This window comes from Camelus ferus, chromosome 23, assembly GCF_009834535.1.
Source record: "Camelus ferus isolate YT-003-E chromosome 23, BCGSAC_Cfer_1.0, whole genome shotgun sequence".
Classification (NCBI taxonomy): Eukaryota; Metazoa; Chordata; class Mammalia; order Artiodactyla; family Camelidae; genus Camelus; species Camelus ferus.
The window spans coordinates 12,840,332-12,857,567 of NC_045718.1; the positions used below are offsets into that span (position 1 = coordinate 12,840,332).

A 17,236-nucleotide genomic window follows, 5' to 3' on the forward strand; every position below is an offset into this window, starting at 1 on the left:
CGAACCCAGGGCCTGGTGCATGCTAAGCCTGCGCTCCGCCACTGAACTCTACCCTCCCCACCCCCAGACCATATGTTTTTGACCTCTGCTGGCTGGAGACCCTCCTCTGCCCCCGACTCCACCAGCCAAGCACTGCTGGCGGCCTCCTCTCTTGGTGAAGAGGCTCTCTAGCTTCCCCTCCTGGACTTCTGTCTGCGGTTCCCATACCCCGCGCACCTCCCGCGTGGACTCTTGGCCCGCTCCAGCTCTGCTCTCAGCACACCATCCGCAGATGCCCTCTCTCTAGTGCGACAGAGGTGCGGTGCCCTCGGAGGGAGCCATGGGGCGGCCTGACCCAGTCTTCCCCTGCAGCTCCGTGGCGCTGTGCAAGCTGCTCCAGCATGGCATCACCGCGGACGACAGGCGGCTGCAGGACATACGCGTGAAGGGCGAGGAGATCTACGGCCTGGATGAGGGCGTCCGCACCCGCTCCAAGTCGGCCAAGAGTGGGTGACGCATCCCCGGCCCTCACTGGGGCTCAGGACCCTGGGGCTGGAAGCGGGATGGACTGTGACTCCTGTTTTTAGAGCATGGTTGTTAGTGGGGGGCTGATAGGAAGCAGAGACTAGGTAAACAGTGGATTGGAACGCTTGGTTCCTTCCCGTTGCTGAGAAGGGACAAAAGCAGTCTCAAGGACAAGCACCCCAGCTTGGCTCCCCTCGGGCCTGGACACCCACTGTCAGTCCATCTGTTACTGGATTGCTTTTGGCTTATGGCCCCAACGCGTGGTGGGCAGTGAACGCAGAGCTGCCCTCTCTGCTACGGGCTTGTTACCACCTGCGCTGCCCTGCTGTCCAAGCCTCACGACCAGGGCTTCCTGTTCTCTCATCTCCCCTGACTTCTGAGCCCTCCTGATGTGAACAGAATGGAGTTATTTAAGTTGTCCCTGGCGGCTGGAGGCGGTGTGGGGCGTGGGAAGCCTGGGCGCTGTGGGAGGAGCGGCCCGGTGGCGGTCTGATGGAAGCCACCCTCTCCCTCCCCAGACCCCGAGCGCTGGACGAACGTCCCCCTGCTGGTCAAGATCCTGAAGCTGATCATCAACGAGCTGTCGAGCGTCATGGAGGCAAATGCCGCCCGCCAGGCCACACCCGCGGGCTGGGGCCCAGGTGCCGTGCGGGCTCCCCGGGGACTCGCACCTGGCTGTCAACTCACAGACTTTCAGACTCTCCACTGGGGCTGTCGAGTCCCTCGTGGCCTGTCCAGGGCTGGCCATGCTGTGTGCAGGGTCTGGAGCAGCCAGGAGGCAGGCCCTTCCTGGTCAGATTGTCCTCCAGACACAGCCTCTTGCCTGCTCTCTCCCCACCGGAACATGCCCTGTCTCGCATTCAGACTCACTGGGGAGGGCTTGCCCCCACCCCGCAGGCCTCTCCCCCCTGGGACTGCAGGGGGACTGCAGGAGCGGTGCAGAGACCCTCGGGCCGTCCTGTCCTGGCCGGTCTGGGTGTGGGGAGAGGGTGTGTGCGCTCCAGCTGCTTCTTGTTTCCCACAGATGATGCCAATGACATGTGGGAGGACCAGGAGGAGGACGAGGACGAGGAGGAGGACGGGCTTGCTGGCCAGCTCCTGTCGGACATCCTTGCTACGAGTAAATACGGTAAGCAGTGCCCTGCACGGTGGCACCAAGAACTGGGCGCCCCAGGGCCCTCGGCGTGCGCTGGCCCTGACCGCGCGTGGTGTTTCTGGCAGAGGAGGATTACTACGAGGACGATGAGGAAGACGACCCTGATGCCCTGAAGGACCCCCTCTATCAGATCGACCTCCAGGTGAGGCCACCCAGGGAAGATGCCTGGCGAGCCAGTCCAGGCTCACCCATCCTGCTCCGCCGTCAAGGCTAAGGGTGACCCAGGCTCTGCACGTGGGCTTCTCCCACCAGTGCTGTGGCCTCGTGTCCTGAGGCCCTGTCCTCGGGCGGACTGCGAGATCCAGTCCCGTGCAGCCCTGTGCATGCGGCCCCCTGTGGAACCTCCGCGCCCTCCGGGAGGGTGGGAGGCTCTGTGTGTGTCCCCACGCGGGGCCAGGCCCCTGGGTGACCACCCCTTCCCCCGCAGGCGTACCTCACGGACTTCCTGTGCCAGTTCGCACAGCAGCCCTGCTACGCCGTGTTCTCGGGCCACCTCAGCGATGGCGAGAGGCGGGTGCTGCAGACCATCGGCATCTAACTGGCCCCCCCTGGCCCGGCCACACCGGTTCGCAGCGCTTCCTGGCCGTGAGATGCACTTTTCTCTCAACCTAGAGTGGCCTCGTGACCTGGCCCTTGGCCTTTGCAGAGTGACAGTGTCCGTTCAGACAAGCCCACTTAGTGCTGTCGCTAAGGAATGCTGGGACAAAGGACCCTTTCCAGAGGCCCCCGAAGAACCTTCCTCCCCCCGACCGTCCCCCACCTCTGTTCCTAGAGTCCTCTGCTGGCCAGTCCGGAAACAGGCTGCCCAGAAGGAGTGTGTGTCATGGATTACTTTGCCCCGGCCCAGGAGCACAGGACCATTTATGTTCTAAAACAGACCTGTTTACCTTCGTAGGACATCTCACGTGTCCGGGTAGGAACACCCTTGAGAGAGGTGTGCCCTCCGCCCTCCGCCACAGACGCCGGGGTCTCAGGAGCGAGAGGAAGGAGCCCCGGGGGCCTCTCCTCCCGGACGTCGGTTCTGCCTCGTCGCATGGCAGCCCCTCCTGAAGCTGTTCCTCCATGTCCATGCACACAGGGCAAGCCAGACAGATGGCAACTTGGTTTTCCTTTTTTAGAAAGAAAAAAATTGGGAAAAACATTTTTTTTTAAGTCCTCCTGACCCAACTATATTTAATATGTCTCCCCACATTACCATGCAGTCTGACGTGCAGAGGTCCCCGCTTCCTCAGGAACCCTCTCAAGTGGTTAAGTTGTAGCCCTCAAATTTGCAATGTGTATTTTTCTAGGAGAGTAAAGCAATCTTTACAAATGAGTTTAGTCCGCATGGTGCAAGGTGTCTGCGCACCTCTGCCTCCCGTTCCTTTTAGAAGGAAGATACAGACACGGAGAAGAGTAGGTAGAGCCGCTCAGACCCCCGTGTGCTTCAGCAAGCCTTGTCGAGATGACCGTCGGAGACGGGGTGGTGTCCAGTCAGGCATCTCTAAGGGCGGTCCCTCACTTAGGAGTTTAGTCTGTTGTGGATTCAAAGGTGAATGAGGATAAAATTCACGGGGAAGAAGTGAGAGCCGGCTCCTTTCGGTCGGGCCCACACCCAGTGCCCTTTTTTAACAGCTACAGAATGTCTCTTTCGGTTGGTGGTCTCACAAGTAGGAAACAGGATATGAAGTGAACTTGACTCTGTTTTCCAGGAAAGGGCCCCCTGTGGGCACTTATCTTGCAGGACTGTTGTGGGAGCCCAAGGACTTCAGCCAGTAGTGACCTGGGGCCAGTAGGTGTCCCTGCTGCTCACCCCACCTCTGGGGCGGGGGGGCGGTTGGAAATAGCCTACGGGCCTGTGTTCACAGTGTGGCTGGGTCCCCAGGCCAGCACTGACTCTGCCCTGCGCAGCGGGAGCTGCGGATTCTGGGGGAGTGATGGCTGGCCGGTGCCCAGAGGCTCCCTCTACAGTTGCGGACCTCCAGGCAATGCCAGCTGGGTTCCAAGAGGCCAAGTCAACCAACCTTGATTTGGCACAAAAGAACGGTCTCATGCCAGCAGCTTCAACCTGTTAGAAGCAGTCGTGTCTGGTGCCAGACCGTCTCTGGGCCTCGACTCCTCCCTGCCTCCAGGTCGGCCCTGGGCCAGGGGCCTCGAGATCTTGAATCCTGAAGGAAAGGGTCCTAGCGTCCCTTAGGGGCCAGCCCTGCCCCAGGACACGCCATGGCTGAGAGCAGAGGGTCTCGGACCCCGTGGTGCTCAGGCACAGCCCCGTGTTTCCAGAGCTTTCACATTCGCTTTCCCATCTGCCTTTACAGCAGGTGCATGCGTGGGGGCATCATCCCATCCCACTGACGAGGGAGGGAGTTGGGAGATGGTTCCCGTTGTCCGAGCAGGAAGGAGGCCCCTGTGGGGACAGGCAGTTGAACTCTAGCTCCTCTTTTGCGTCCTGTCTTCTTGGCCAGAGGAAGCTAACTTCAGCATGAAAGGGCAAGCTGCTCGGTTAGAAGGAGGGGAGGCTCCCGGGAAGACAGCTGGGGGATGATGGTAACATGCGGCTGTTCTGAGACCCGGGGGACCGCAGCTGGGACACCAGGGCTTTCCTGGGAAGCTCCCTGGGAGGGAACTGAACGGCGGGTGGGAGCCAAAGTCCAGCAGAGGCCGCCGGCCTCAGCCAGGGGGCCAGCGAGGAGTGAGCCGGCCGTGACTCAGGCGGACGCGAGTGACCGAGTTGAACAGACGGCATTTAATAGGTCTTAAGAGCAGGTCGTGCCGAGCTGGCCTCGGGGGCTGGTGTTATTAGCAGAACAGATACGATCTGGACGTGGGGAATCGGAGCAGGAGGAAGGCAGGAGTGAGTAGCCAGCTGTCAGACGCACGTGAGCCCACTGTGGGCTGGTCTGTGACGTGCCCCAAGGCTCTCCCAGCCTCGGCCCCTCCTTTGATGTAAGTGGCTGGTGAAGATTTTTGGCCCTACCTCTTCCAAAGGAGAACTTGAGGCCATTTACAAGAGTAGTACTAGGCGAGGGAGAGGTGCTGATCCAACTCAAGAAACAGGAAAGCCCTGGGAAGGGTGGTCGCTTGGGGCCTACACAGATACCCCTGTGCACTGCAAAAATGGGCAGAATCTTTATGTAAGGCAGTTCTCTGAAAACGCAGATTGCCAGGAGCGTCTGTGAGAGAGAGTGGAGTAACAGCCACCCTGCGCCCGCACGCCGGTAATGGGCGCGATGGCGTCCGGAGCTGTCTGCGTGTCTTCACAAAACCCCAGTGTGGGCAAGGCTGGGGCAGCAGACACGCTGTCCAGAGCGGCGTGTACGCTCATCTGGCCTTCCTGTGCCCAGCAGTGGACTCAGAGCGCTCTGTTCCGTTCTGGTGCCCAACCTGGGCTCCCAGGTGGAGGAGGCCCGTCTGCAAGAGGAAACCAGGTGGAAGACCTGAATCGTGTCCAGAAAAGAAGCTCGAAGGACCAGGAAGACCAGGAGACTGCTCTGGAAGGTTAGGGAGTTGCCCAGTGAAGGAGCCCGCAATTCTCACCCCAGCCAGTGGGCCTGTGGCCGTTAAGTGGATGATTACCACACAGCCAGTTTCTGGCTACTCTGTTTTGCCCTATTACAGCAAATGTGGAGCCTCTGTTACAAGCAAGGCCAGTGCTGGGTGCTGGAGAGCCTTGTTGCTCTCCCCCACGGAGCTAGTCCCCTCGGGGATCAGAAGTAGGACAGTAAATGTGGGTAGCGTCGTGTGGGAAGTAAGTTCTGGGCTCAGAGTGGTTGGTGGTGATGGCGGAGGCCGGTGGGGGAGGCGAGCGTGTGCAGGTGGTGGGCAGACAGGCTGGCATTCCAGAAGCACTTGCCAAACGCCAGGGCTAGGACGTCCTGCGTGTCACCTGGGTTATCATTTAGGCCTTCTGCAGCTGACCCTTGGACGTGGTTGGGGAGGGTGTTGGAGCGGTCCCTGCTAGTGCTCAGCCCCCCGTGTGCGCAGATCCAGCCGTGACGGTGCAGTCCTGCGGTGTTTACTACTGAGAAAGTGCGGGTAGATGTGGACCCGCGTGGCTCAGACCTGTGGTGGTCGAGGGTCAGCTCTAATAACCTTACAAAGCAGGGGGTCGTGTCTGTCTCGTTTCCAAGTTGATGAAATTGAGGTGCGAGGGTGCTGAGTGTTAACCTGCCCGAGGTCGCACGGCAGGAGAGGTTCTAGTCCACCAGCCCTCCGCCCTGCCTCCCCGTGCCCTTGCCTGGAGGTCAGGCGGGGTGGGACCTGCTGGAGAAAAGAGCCTCGAGGGCTGGGAAGGAGTGCAGCTGCGCTCTGAGCTCCAGAGGGGTGGGAGTGTTGGGAGAGTACTGGCTCACAGGGGTCTTGGCCAGAAATAGCTGGAGGCACAAGGGAGGGCCGGATGGTAAAGGGTCCTCTCCGGAGCGGGAGACCTCACAAGCATTTATGCAGAGAAGTGGCATGAGGCTTACGTTCTAGAAAGCGTTCTGACAGTCGTGATGCGACCAGAAGGGTGACTGGGCCCCCGGCTTGGGGAGGGGGTGCACGCTGGTCTGGGCGCGGCAGCGGCAGCGGTGCCGGTGAGCAGCAGGAGTCCGGGCGCGCCTGGACGAGGGGAGGAGCGGCCCCGTGGGACGGCCGCCGTTAAGGGCGTCACGTCACCGCAAGTCCCTGCCTGTTGGCGGGGGCGCCCAGCGGGGGCTGGACGCTGACTTGGCATCTCGCGGGGACACCCCTTCCCACCAGACCTTAACCACACTTGTTAGGAGTCCAGTCACAAAGCAGCCAAAAAAATTGTTAATAAAATTCAGAAATTGGTGAATTATTTACCGTTCTCTGATGGGTTGGTACGCGTTCAACATTAATCATCTACCCAGGACCTCACGTTCCAATTTTTTTTTTTTTTTTTTTTTTGAGTAGGTGGAAAGGGGGTGGCATTACTGTTCTCCTAAAATGACAGATCACACGAGGCCTTTTCGAGCGGTAGCTGTCCAGGTGTGCTGCAGGCGGGAAGGCGGTGAGGAGCCCAGGCAGATCGGCAGGGCGAGGAAGCCCCTGCGGCATGACATCATGGCTGGGGTTGGTGAAACCCCCGGTCCTTGGTCTCCGCTGGAAAGTGGAAGTGATACCTCCCTCGGGGCTGTGGCTGGGAGTAAAGAGGGTTCCTCAGGGAGCCTGGGGCGGGGGCTGTCTCGGCCTGGACCCCCACCCAGTCGCTGAGAGCTCTGTTTGGCAGCCTCGCTGACTCACCAGCTTAGATGACTCAGTTCAGCTTCACAGATGCCACTGCTACACTGGGGACTGCGTGAGACTCGGGGAGGCCGCCTCTGCGAGGGTCCAGCAGCCCTGCCTGGGGGCAGGGGACAGAAGAGTTGGTGGCTGCAGCACCTGCCTTCCCCCTGCTAAGCAGGGCTTTGACGCGATCACCTACGTGACGTTGTGAATGGTCAGTGTGTTTGTCTTCACCAGGTTTTCTCCCTCCATTTGTTCCGAGAACACAGCTGAGCTCTCCTTGTTTCCCTGCCTTCGTTGCTCTTGCCCGGGAAGCAGAGCTGTCCGAGGGTAGCTGGCTTCAGGAGCCTGTGTGGAAATCTTGCGTGAACTGAGACTAGGCCCACGATCTTGGAGGACGAGGGAGAGGGGAAGGGAGAGGGGTCCCAGAAGACAAGAACGGGGCAGAAGTCGATGGGGCCTGTGAGTGGTGAGGGCCCTGCCCGGCCCCTGGCAGAGACCTGCCTGAGGATGTGCCTGCGGCGTCCCTGGGGAGGCTGGACGCGGGGCACCAGGGCTGCCTGGGTGCGTGAGCCGAGCCGAGGGTGCGGGCCTCGAGGGTCCCGGGGCTTCTATCAGCAGAGCCCGTGGGCACGGGGCTGCAGGGCCCACCCCTGCGTCTTGTGCTGTGTGAGATCCTGGGGCCTTCTGATCCTGGCAGGCGGAGCAAACCGTAGTGGTGTTGCTGACCTCGGATTCAGCTGCTCTGCACTAGGAAGCCAGTACTCTAGAGACCAGTGTTGGTAGGAAAGGAAAGTTTGCTTTTATTCAAGAGGCCACTACCTAGGGAGAAGCCAGACACGTGTCCAAAAGCCAGCTTCCCCCTGCCGATCAGGGCGAGAGCTTTTAAAGGGGGGCTTCAGGGGTGCACAGGGGCTGGGAGGGAGGGGCTGTGTGCAGAAGGGCACGGTCCGCTCTGACAGGCATTTGAGATCCGTCCTGCGGTGACTGGTCAGCAGCATCTTGATTGTTTTAAGTGCAGTTACTCTTCAGCTCCAGGGTCGGCTCCCATTTTCTTGAGTCCAGTTCTCGGAATCGTGGCAGCTTCTGTCATGGCCACAGTCTGGTCAACACACAGTCGACCTCTGCCCGGTGGGGGTTTCAGGTGTCTGCAGGACAGGGCCACGCGTGGCTCGGAATATGATCTCTAGCCCTCGAGGAGGAACTGAGGGTCCCTGACTTTGTTTAATGGCTGAACTGTTACTGTTTGGTCTTGCTTGAGTGGTTTCCCTTGTTTCTGTGTTTTCTCACTGCTCTGATGCAGTGTATTCTTTGACTAAAGTTCTGCAGAGAGACAGGTGGAGGGCATGGAGGGGTCTGTCCCAGGACGGCCCAGAGGGTCCTGCTGTGTTACGCAACAACAGAGCCAACTCGCCACCAGCTGGCAGGATGGAGACGCGGTCTGACTTAATTTGATTAAAGGAAAATAAATGTGTGTCTTGCACACCTGGTGTTGTGTCTGCGCCCCTCACCTGGCTCCTGGCCTCACGGCGGACGCTCATTTGAGCACCCAGTCCTACCAGCGACCTGCCATGTGACCTTGAGTAGATCCATTTTCCGTTGAAGAGGGAGAGAGAAGGACCAGGGCACCTCTGCCCGCTGACTGGGGGGTTCTGGTGGGTTTGGCTGAGCCCTGGTCCGTTGACCAGTGAGGAAGTTGAGGCCAAAGGGGTTAGGCGGTCCCTCCAAGTCTGCAGAGCCAGTAAGTGGTGGAGCTGGGCTTCCGCCCTGGCTGGTGGTTCCGAGCATGGGCCATGCACCCTGGCTCTGCTGGCCATCTGCTTCAGGATCCGGGCCTCCGTCTCCCGGTGTGCAGGAATGTGTGCTGGTCACATCTGTCGCACGGACTGACCGACTGCACAGCGCTGCCTCGTGTGTCCACGTGGCTGTGGTTACTCTGGTCCAAGTCCAGCACGGCTCCCACCGCCTGAACCTGCCCATACAAAGCTGGTCTCGCCAAGGAAGACCACCAGTTCCCACCTGTGCAGAGGGTTACCGCAGCGCTAGGCTGAAAACAGGCCCCAGGTAGAAAAGGTCAGTGGAAGGCTGAGGCCCATGTCCCCAGACCTTCCCAGGAGAGGGAACGGGGACAGGCCCAGGGGAGCTGTAAACAGAGCCTCCTCCTCTCTTACCCCCAGGTCCCAAAATAGCACTTGTCTGCCCCCACCCTGCCCGGGGGGCAGGGCTGCATACTGAGTGAGGTTGTTTGAGAGATAACCTGGCTCCCCCCCCACCCCACCCCGTCGGCCCCGCCGGCTGGGCTGGACCGGAGCCGCTGCTGCTCCCACAGCCACGGGAGCAGGCTGTTCACAGCTGCCACCCTAGCCAGCCTGGCCGCCCACCCTCCACCCCCTCTCCTGGGCTCTGGCTGCCCACGTTTTGCTTGGACAGTCCTGGGACTCTGCAAAGAAGCCGAAGCCTGGCGTTCTGGGAGAGGTGACCCTGCAAAGGCATTGATCAAAATCCTGACCAGGAGCTGATCCCCACTGCCCCTCCGCTCCCCACACCCCTCCCACCCAGAGGGCCATTTACAGCAAGAAAGGTTCAAGCTAGACACCAGGAAGAACTTCCAATGGAGGAGAAATGTTTGCTTATGGTGTTGCAGTGGGATCCAGGAGACCCCAGTCCTTCGCTGTAATGAGATTACACCAGACAGAGGAGAGGCCCGTGCGAGGACCTGTCTGAAGGAGCTGGGTGGACAGGCCCACGGGGAGGAGGAGGGCAGGCTAGTCCTGGGTTATGAAGAGAGCCCTGACTGACCACAGGCAAGTGAGGGGCAGGGAGTTACTCTGATCTCAGGATGGCCTGGCTCAAACCATGGGGCCAGGGAGCGGGGTGGGGCAGGAGCCTCTGGAACAGAGACGGGAAGGAGGGCCTTGGGGGTGCCCAGGTCAGTCTGCTCCTATCTGAAGAGGAGCGGGAAAGGGGTTGGCGTCTGGGAAGCCTGGGCTGGTCACCCGGCCCAGCAGCAGATGACTCAGCAGAGCACTCCTACCGCTGCCCCAGGCCAAGCCCAAACTGGGTCACAGGCCTGGTCCCAGCCCTCCCCTCCACCTGCTTCCCCGCCTCCCCCCTGCAGGCCTTCCCCCCAGCTCCCGGACTCCTGGGGGGGAGTGGGTGTGCGTGCGGGCACACCCCGAGTGTTGTGGACCTGCTCGAGGACAGGCAGGAGGTGGAGCAGAAGGGCCTGGGCTTTGAAATCTCAGACGTCCCATTCCAGATCCCAGCCGTGTGGGCTGGGAAAACTAACCTCTTCCAACTCCAGTTTCCTCATCTGAACGAGGGGACACTCATTTGTGGAGTCAGCTGTTGGTATTATCATCGTCAGACCCCAGGCACCCTGGGGAGAGCCTCTGCCCTCGCCGAGGGCCAGGGCCAGGAGACGGGCCCAGAGAAGGGGGTGCTTCCACGTGCCTTTGCCTGCAGCAGGTAGGGTGAAGCCCCTCCAGGCCTGAAGATTTGTGCAACCAGCTTCCAGGGCCCCAAGCCTCCCCACCCAAGCCGCTTCCTCACTCCCTCCTAGCCCGGTGGCCCTGGGTGGCACGTGGCTCTGTCCTGTCCTGGCCAAAGTCGGCTCAGCTCTGGCCTCCGGCTCCCATGTCCCCTGCTGAGAAGTGCCAGTCCCTCCCCTCTGCCCTGCCCACAGCCCCTTCCTTCCTCACCCTCTGCCCTCGTCTCACCGCCTCCCACCACGTGGACTGAAAAGTTTCCTAGTATGTTGCAGTTAGAAAATCACTGATGCTGGCTGTGACAGCCAGATGTCACAGGGAGCTGGGAGCGTCAACCAGGCTATAAGCTGCGACAAGAGCTAGTTGGAGGAAAAGAAGAAAAGCAGAGAAATAACTGGAAAGGGCTGAGTTCCGAGAAGCCTGTCGTTTTGCTTTGCTTTGCTTTGCTTTCACAGAAGGGACTTGAGGTGCTTCCGAGGAAGGAGAAACTAAAGACCCAGAAGAGGGGCGCTGCAGACAAGCTGGACCTGGCGGGGTCCGAGCACCTGCAGGCGGCCAGCCTGGGCGGGAAGAGAGCAAGAGAGGTGGCCCTCAACCACCCCGACGGAGCGACGGAGCGCACGCGGGGCGGGGACGGCAGTGAGCCCAGGGCTGCTGGTCCCTGCACTCGAGCCGGCGGTCTGGAGCGAGGAGGCAGTGGGAAGGGACACGCTCTCCAGTGTCTGCTGCACGTGCGAAACCACCCTGCGCAAGGACAGAGGCACACTTGCCCCCAGCAGACCACAAGCCACCCCCTCCTGCCTCCCGCTTTCCCGGTGTGGTGGGGCGCCCGCATCCACGGGGCCTGGATGGGCAGCTCTGCGTTTGGCCACCCTTCCCTGAACTACGTAGGGCCTTCCTCGCGTGGCCCTGGTTACCTCGCCTCAGAGACTGGGAAGACCCCCATCTGCTGTTGGGGCATGGGGCCCCTGGCTGATGGAGCCATCGCTCCTTGTGACGAGAACACTGAGCAGTCACTCTTCACAGCGTCCCTGTGTGATGTGCAGCAGTGCTGAGCGTCCCCCTCCTGCTGTGCGCGCTGCAGCCCTGTGCGGACCTGCCGTCCACCTCAGAACTGGGTATCTTACCCGCTGACGGCCTCCATACCGCAATTCCAGCCTCTCTCTCTGTCAGTTCATTTGTTTGTGTTTGTTTTGAAGCATAATTGACCTACAACTCTGTGTCAGCTCCTGTTACACAACACAGTGACTCGATATTTCTGTGCATTTCAGAATGACCACTGCCAGACGTCTGGTCACATCCGTCACCACACAGAGGTTAGTGCTTGGTCGTTGGCTAGACCCTGACAGTGCATTTCAAAGCCAGGGCTTGTTTATTTTGTCCCTGGAAGTTTGCACCTCCTAGTCTCGCTCACCTGTTTCCCCCCCTGGAAGCCCCTCCCCTCTGGTAGTCACCTGTCTGTTCTCTGTAGCTGTAACTCAGCTTCTGTTTTGCTGTGTTTGTACATTTGTTTTGTTTTTTAAGATTCCACATGTAAGTGATATCATTCAGTATTTGTTTCTCTGTCTGATTTTTTTCACTTAGCGTAATATCCTCCAGGTCCATCCACTGCTGTTGCAAATGGCAAGATTCCATTCTTTTTATGACTGAATAGTATTCCATTGTATATATACACCACGTCTTCTTTATCCAGGCATCTGCTGATAGTCATTTAAGTTGCTTCCATGTCTTGGCTGTTGTAAATAGTGCTGCTGTGAACATTAGGGTGCAGGTGTCTTTTCGAATTAGTGTTTTTGTTTTTTTAGGCAAATACCCAGGAGTGGAATTGCTGAATTGTTTGGTAGTTCTATTTTTAATTTTTTGAGGAATTTCCATACTGTTTTTCCACAGTGGCTGCACCAATTTACATTCCCACCAACAGTGTATGAGGGTTCCCTTTACTCACACCCTCGCCAACATTTGTTATTTGTGTTCTGTTTGGTGAAACTCATTCTGACAGGCGTGAGGCAGTTGTGGGTTCCCTTTGTGCTTCCCTGACGACCAGTGATGCTGAGCGTCCTTCCGCGTGCGGGGCAGCCATCCATGCGTCTCCTGTGGAGACGTGACCATCAGGGCCTCTGCCGCTTCAGTCGTGGGGTTTTTGTCCTTGTTGTTTTGCTTTTGACGTTGAGGTGTACGAGTTCTTTGTATATTTTGAGTATTAACCCTTATTAGATATATCATTTACAAATATCTTCTCCACGCAGTAGGCGAAGCCACCTGGAGTTAGCGTGCTTCTGCCACTTACTGGCTCTGTTACATTGGGCAAGTCCTTTAACTCCCTGAGTCCCAGTTTCTCTGTCCATAAAATGGACCGATGACCCCAGCCAGCCTGGTTTAGCTCATGGGACTGTGGGGACCCCCAAACGAGGGATACGCCCGAGTGCCTGAGGCTGCACCCAGAGGGGTCCAGGAGACCTTGGATTCTCTCACCAGCCTGGAGCCCTGCACATTCCTGGTCGGGAACAAACTTGTAAGGACACCGATGGCTCCCCCACCCTCAACCAGGTCTCCGTGGAATGAACTCTGGCTTCCCTGTGCTCCCCGGCCACTGCGCTCTCTGCGGGGCTGCTCTGTGAAGAAAGGGGTTTTCACGGTCGAGGGTGTCTGACTGGATGGGCCCCAGGTGGCCCCAGCGGCCTGCCATCCGGACTGGGGAGGCCATAGGCTGGCGCGTGCCAGCGCTGTCCACTCGGAGGGGGAAGGGGCCGCTCAGGGAGCCAGTGCAGCTGGCAGGGTCCAGGCCTGTGGGCTCGGCCCGGGACAAAGCTGCTCTGAGCCGCCTCTCAATGGGCGCCTGTGTTCCGTGGTGGGGGCGGGGTGGCTCCGGCCTCCTCCCTTCCCGCCGCCGCCGCCGCCGCCGCCGGACGTCCTGGGCTGGACGCTGGGCAGAGGAGGTCCGGCACGGGGAAGGTCAGGGCTGGCCCGTGTGCCTGGGCACTCGGAGATGGCACCAGGCTCGGGGCTTCTGGGGTCCCGGACACTGATTGGGCCGAGGCGAGGGGCGGGCCCAGGCGCGGCAGGCCCCGCGGCCACTGCGCCCCGCGGCCACTGTGCCGGCGGCTGGGACGGGAGGAGCCCGCGCGGGGCCGCGGGCGGTGGCGGGGCCGCGGGAGGACCTGGGCGGGCGGGCGGGCGGTGCGCGGAGGCAGGGTCACCGCAGACCGGCCGAGCCCCGCCCCGCGGAGGCGGAGAGGAGCCGGGCGGGCGCGCTGGCCCCGCGGAGCTGGGCGGCCGCGTCTTCCTGCGCGCCCCGCGGCCGCTCCCAGCGCCCCGCCATGCCGCCCACCAGGCTCCGCGGGGCCGCGCCGCTCGCCGCGATCGCCCTCCTGGTGCTGGGGGCGCCCCTGGGTAAGGGCGGGGGCGCCGGCCGAGGGGGAGGGCCCGGCCTCGACGCGGGGCCCCCGGAGACCCTGGGGGAGCCGGCGCCCGGAGCTGCGGGTCCGTGAAAGGGGAGGCCCGGGGGGCTGGGCGGGGCTCCAGGCAGAGGCCTCCTAGCTCAGGGCCCAGGGTGGGCCGCCGGGGAGTGGGAGTGGGGCTGGGTGGCCAGAGGCGCGGGCGCTGTGGCCCCTGGGCACCCTCTCCTCTGCCCGCAGCGCTGGCCAGCGAGGACTGCCTGTGGTACCTGGACCGCAATGGCTCTTGGCATCCGGGCTTTAACTGCGAGTTCTTCACCTTCTGCTGCGGGACCTGCTACCAGCGGTACTGCTGCAGGGACCTGACCTTACTCATCACGGAGAGGCAGCAGAAGCACTGCCTGGCCTTCAGGTGGGCTCTGGCCCCTCCCAAGGGGCCTGCCCAGGTCTCCTGCTGTCCCTGTCCACTCCACATTCTTAGCCCAAACCCAGGACTCCAGCTTGGGGACAAAGCGAGAGGCTTTAGTGTGGGTCTGGGGACTTCCCGGAGGGCACGTTAGTTACTGCCATTCAGTCATCTGCCGGCTGGGCCGGGCCCTCCCGTCGGCCCCGCCTTGCGGAGGGAGGGTGTCGGGTCGGCACCCAGGTGCAGTGTAGCTGCATCAGACTGGGTCTGATTCCCGGGTGCAATCCTCTCTAGCTGTGCGATCTTGGGGAAGGCACATCCCCAGTGGGTCCATGTTTCCCCTTCATGAAACTGAAGTGTGCCACAATTAGTGGTTTTCAAACTTCTTTTTGAAGAGGACCACTGGCATGGGCAGGTACAGGGAGACTGACTGAAGTGGGAGCCAAAAAACAGCTCTGGGTCACTTCCCACGGGCCTGTCAGGGCTAACGTGCTGGGAGTCTGACCAGTTCAGCTGTACAAGCCAGGCACACACTTCGGATCCCAGCATGCCGCTCGCTGGCCAGCAGGCTGCCCAGCATTCCGGGAAGTGGAGGTTCTCTAAGATCTCCAAGGTCCGGCAGAACCCTACCAGGAACCCCAAGTCTCAGCTCGCTGTGGCCCCCTGCCGGCCAGGAGTCCAAGCACAGCTCTCAGGTCACCATACTGAGGCCTCCCTCCTTGAGGTCAGAAGGTGAGGGAACCTGTTCTTTCTCTAAGTCCCAAGACCATAGCCGGCATTGCCTCAGCCGTCATCCTCTTCGTGGCCGTGGTTGCCACCACCATCTGTTGCTTCCTCTGTTCCTGCTGCTACCTGTACCGCCGGCGCCAGCAGCTGCAGAGCCCATTTGAAGGTACCTGTGTGGGGCTGGGTGTGGTGAGCCTGAGACAGGCTGGGCTGAGCCCCATGATGGGCACTGGTTTCAAGGATGCATGCCAGCATGTAACCCCAGAGACGGGAGCATGAACCTTGGACTGTGTGCACCTACGTGCCCGTGTCCTGCTGGCCGTGGTGCACATGCACATGGCTCCCAGGAAGTGCATGGGGTAGGGTCTGCAGTAACAGCCTTTATCAGGAAGGCGCTGCTCCGTGTGCCTGAGTTGGTGGGACCGCACACATGCCCAAAGCTGGTGGGCGTGGGAACGGTGACACCGTGTGGGAGGGAAGGGCTGGGGAGGATCCCCTTGGGGTTGGCTGCAAGATTCCAGCCCTGGAGCTGGCATCTCCTTGCCCAGGTAGGACATTCCCCAGGCTGTGCTCTCTGGCTCAGGGGAGCGAAGTGCTAAACCCAGACTGACCCGCCGGGGCCACCTGCGGGGTCCCTGCTGGACCCTGCGGAGCAAGGTCTGGAGAGAGGCAGCGTGGCCAGCCTGGACCCTCCCTACCTTGGGCTCTGGGAGGGAGGGGGCGCTTCCTAGGGAGGCAGAGCTCTAAGTGCCTGTCTTTCTCCCCCAACTAGGCCAGGAGATTCCAATGACAGGCATCCCCGTGCAGCCAGTGTACCCGTACCCCCAGGACCCTAAAGCTGGCCCTGCACCCCCACAGCCTGGCTTCATGTACCCACCTAGTGGTCCTGCACCCCAGTATCCACTCTACCCGGCGGGGCCCCCTGTCTATAACCCTGCAGGTAAGTGAGCCCTCTGCTCCTGCCCCCCCACCACACTGCCTCTCCCAGACCTCCAGGCCGGCTCTGCTCCATGGATGCTGCATGCCCTGGGGTAGGGGGGTCCTTTGCACTTCCTGTGCCACCCTGACCGTCGTCCTGTCTCCTTGGCTTGCAGCCCCTCCCCCGTACATGCCACCCCAGACCTCCTACCCGGGAGCCTGAGAAGCCAGCTGTGTCTCTGCCGCCCCTCAGGGATGCCTCCCTCCTGTACCTCCATCGGCCCTGGGGGTGGTCGGGGGCCTCTCCTGGCCAAGCCCTGAGACCTTCTGGGAACAGGGCCCCAGGGAGGAGGAATAGGAGCTGAGCTGGAACTTGGCCATGAATGAGGGGAGGCTGGGGAGGGCTTGGGTGCATGGGCGGTTTCACAGGGGAAGACAGGAAAGCCTGGGCCACAGCTCTGCCTTCTCACAGTCCTTCTGCTCGCCCCCACGACCCCAGCCAGGAATGCTGGGCCCTCCCGTCTGCCCTCTGCGGGCTGGGCGGGGCTGGGCGGGGCTCCGTCAGCTGCGGCAGAAGCCCTCCTGGCTGCCCCGCTGGCAGGGCTCTGTGTGGCTGGATTAAAGCTCTAAAGACAGAACTCCTGTCGGTCGCATCATTGGCTTGTCCACCCCTTCCGTACACTGTCTTCAGCTGGGCCCTCACTGTTGCCAGGTCCATGTCCCCTAAGCAAGGGAAGGCAGGTTCCAGGCTGGGGGCACAGGCAGAAGCACCCAGGCTGAGGGCTTCTCAGTTCCCAGAGTTGGGGAGGTGGGTCATGCTGCTTCCCAGAAGAGGGTGCTCGTTTGCCTTCCAGAGTCCTCACATGGGCCCTCGAGCTGCCCGAAGGCACGTTCCCCGTCCGCTACACTTGGACTCACACTTGGGCCCCATGCCCATCTGACCGACGAGTCCCCCACCGGCTCTAAACGGTGAGGCCTGGTCTTCCTGACGAGCAGCTGAGAGAGACTGGTCCACCCAAGGGGCCGGGAAGGGTGCTGTCAGCTGCCTTGGGCCATAGAGGGAGCCCCAGACCGGAGGCCTCCGGCCCAGACAGGGCCCAAACCGGGCCAGGCAGGTGCCTGCCCCACCCCCTTCCCCAGCCTTGCTCCCTGAGGAACAGGCCTTGTGCCCTCGGCCCTGTCTGGTGACAGGAAGTTTTATAGTTTTGGATTCAAGTGAGGAAAGTGCCAGGTCAGCTTGGAAAGCCACCTTGCAGGCCGTGTCCCTGCTCCCAAGGCCCTCTGCTCGGCCCCCTTCCCTCCGCCCGCAGGTGCTCCCGCCCACTGCAACCTGCCTTCCCTCTGGGTCTCCTCAGGCCTCTGGGCCGTGCAGCCTTGTCTGTGCGGCCACTGTGCTCGTCAGGGCCCCTGGAGGCCCTTGTCACACAACCTGGAAGGG

General features: G+C 61.1%; 2 protein-coding genes across 8 annotated transcripts in view; both read left to right on the forward strand.

Moving 5' to 3' along the window:
* The window catches only part of IPO9 (importin 9), a 42,419-nt gene extending 34,069 nt beyond the window's left edge, over positions 1 to 8,350 (forward strand). For 4 of the 6 annotated variants that reach the window (XM_032466897.1, XM_032466896.1, XM_032466898.1 and 1 more), the window contains 5 exons: positions 352 to 485; positions 1,023 to 1,145; positions 1,529 to 1,633; positions 1,726 to 1,802; positions 2,088 to 8,350. In XM_032466897.1, coding sequence (XP_032322788.1) covers positions 352 to 485; positions 1,023 to 1,145; positions 1,529 to 1,633; positions 1,726 to 1,802; positions 2,088 to 2,198 — 550 coding nt within the window. In that variant the 3' untranslated portion in view covers positions 2,199 to 8,350. Of the gene's footprint in view, positions 1 to 351; positions 486 to 1,022; positions 1,146 to 1,528; positions 1,634 to 1,725; positions 1,803 to 2,087 lie in introns of those variants that run through there. The other 2 variants (XM_032466901.1, XM_032466899.1) reach the window with 2 other exon arrangements.
* A 4,978-nt stretch (positions 8,351 to 13,328) lies between these two features.
* SHISA4 (shisa family member 4) lies at positions 13,329 to 16,436 on the forward strand. Of its 2 annotated transcripts, none has more exons than XM_032466903.1 (5): positions 13,329 to 13,833; positions 13,989 to 14,160; positions 14,913 to 15,046; positions 15,653 to 15,820; positions 15,975 to 16,436. In XM_032466903.1, exons 1-5 carry the CDS (start codon positions 13,671 to 13,673, stop codon positions 16,019 to 16,021), a joined length of 684 nt encoding a protein of 227 aa, XP_032322794.1. In that variant the 5' UTR covers positions 13,329 to 13,670; the 3' UTR covers positions 16,022 to 16,436. The 2 variants fall into 2 exon arrangements, with proteins under 2 accessions (XP_032322794.1, XP_032322795.1); XM_032466904.1 differs by having other exon boundaries at positions 13,336 to 13,743.
* The last annotated feature ends 800 nt before the right edge of the window (positions 16,437 to 17,236 follow it).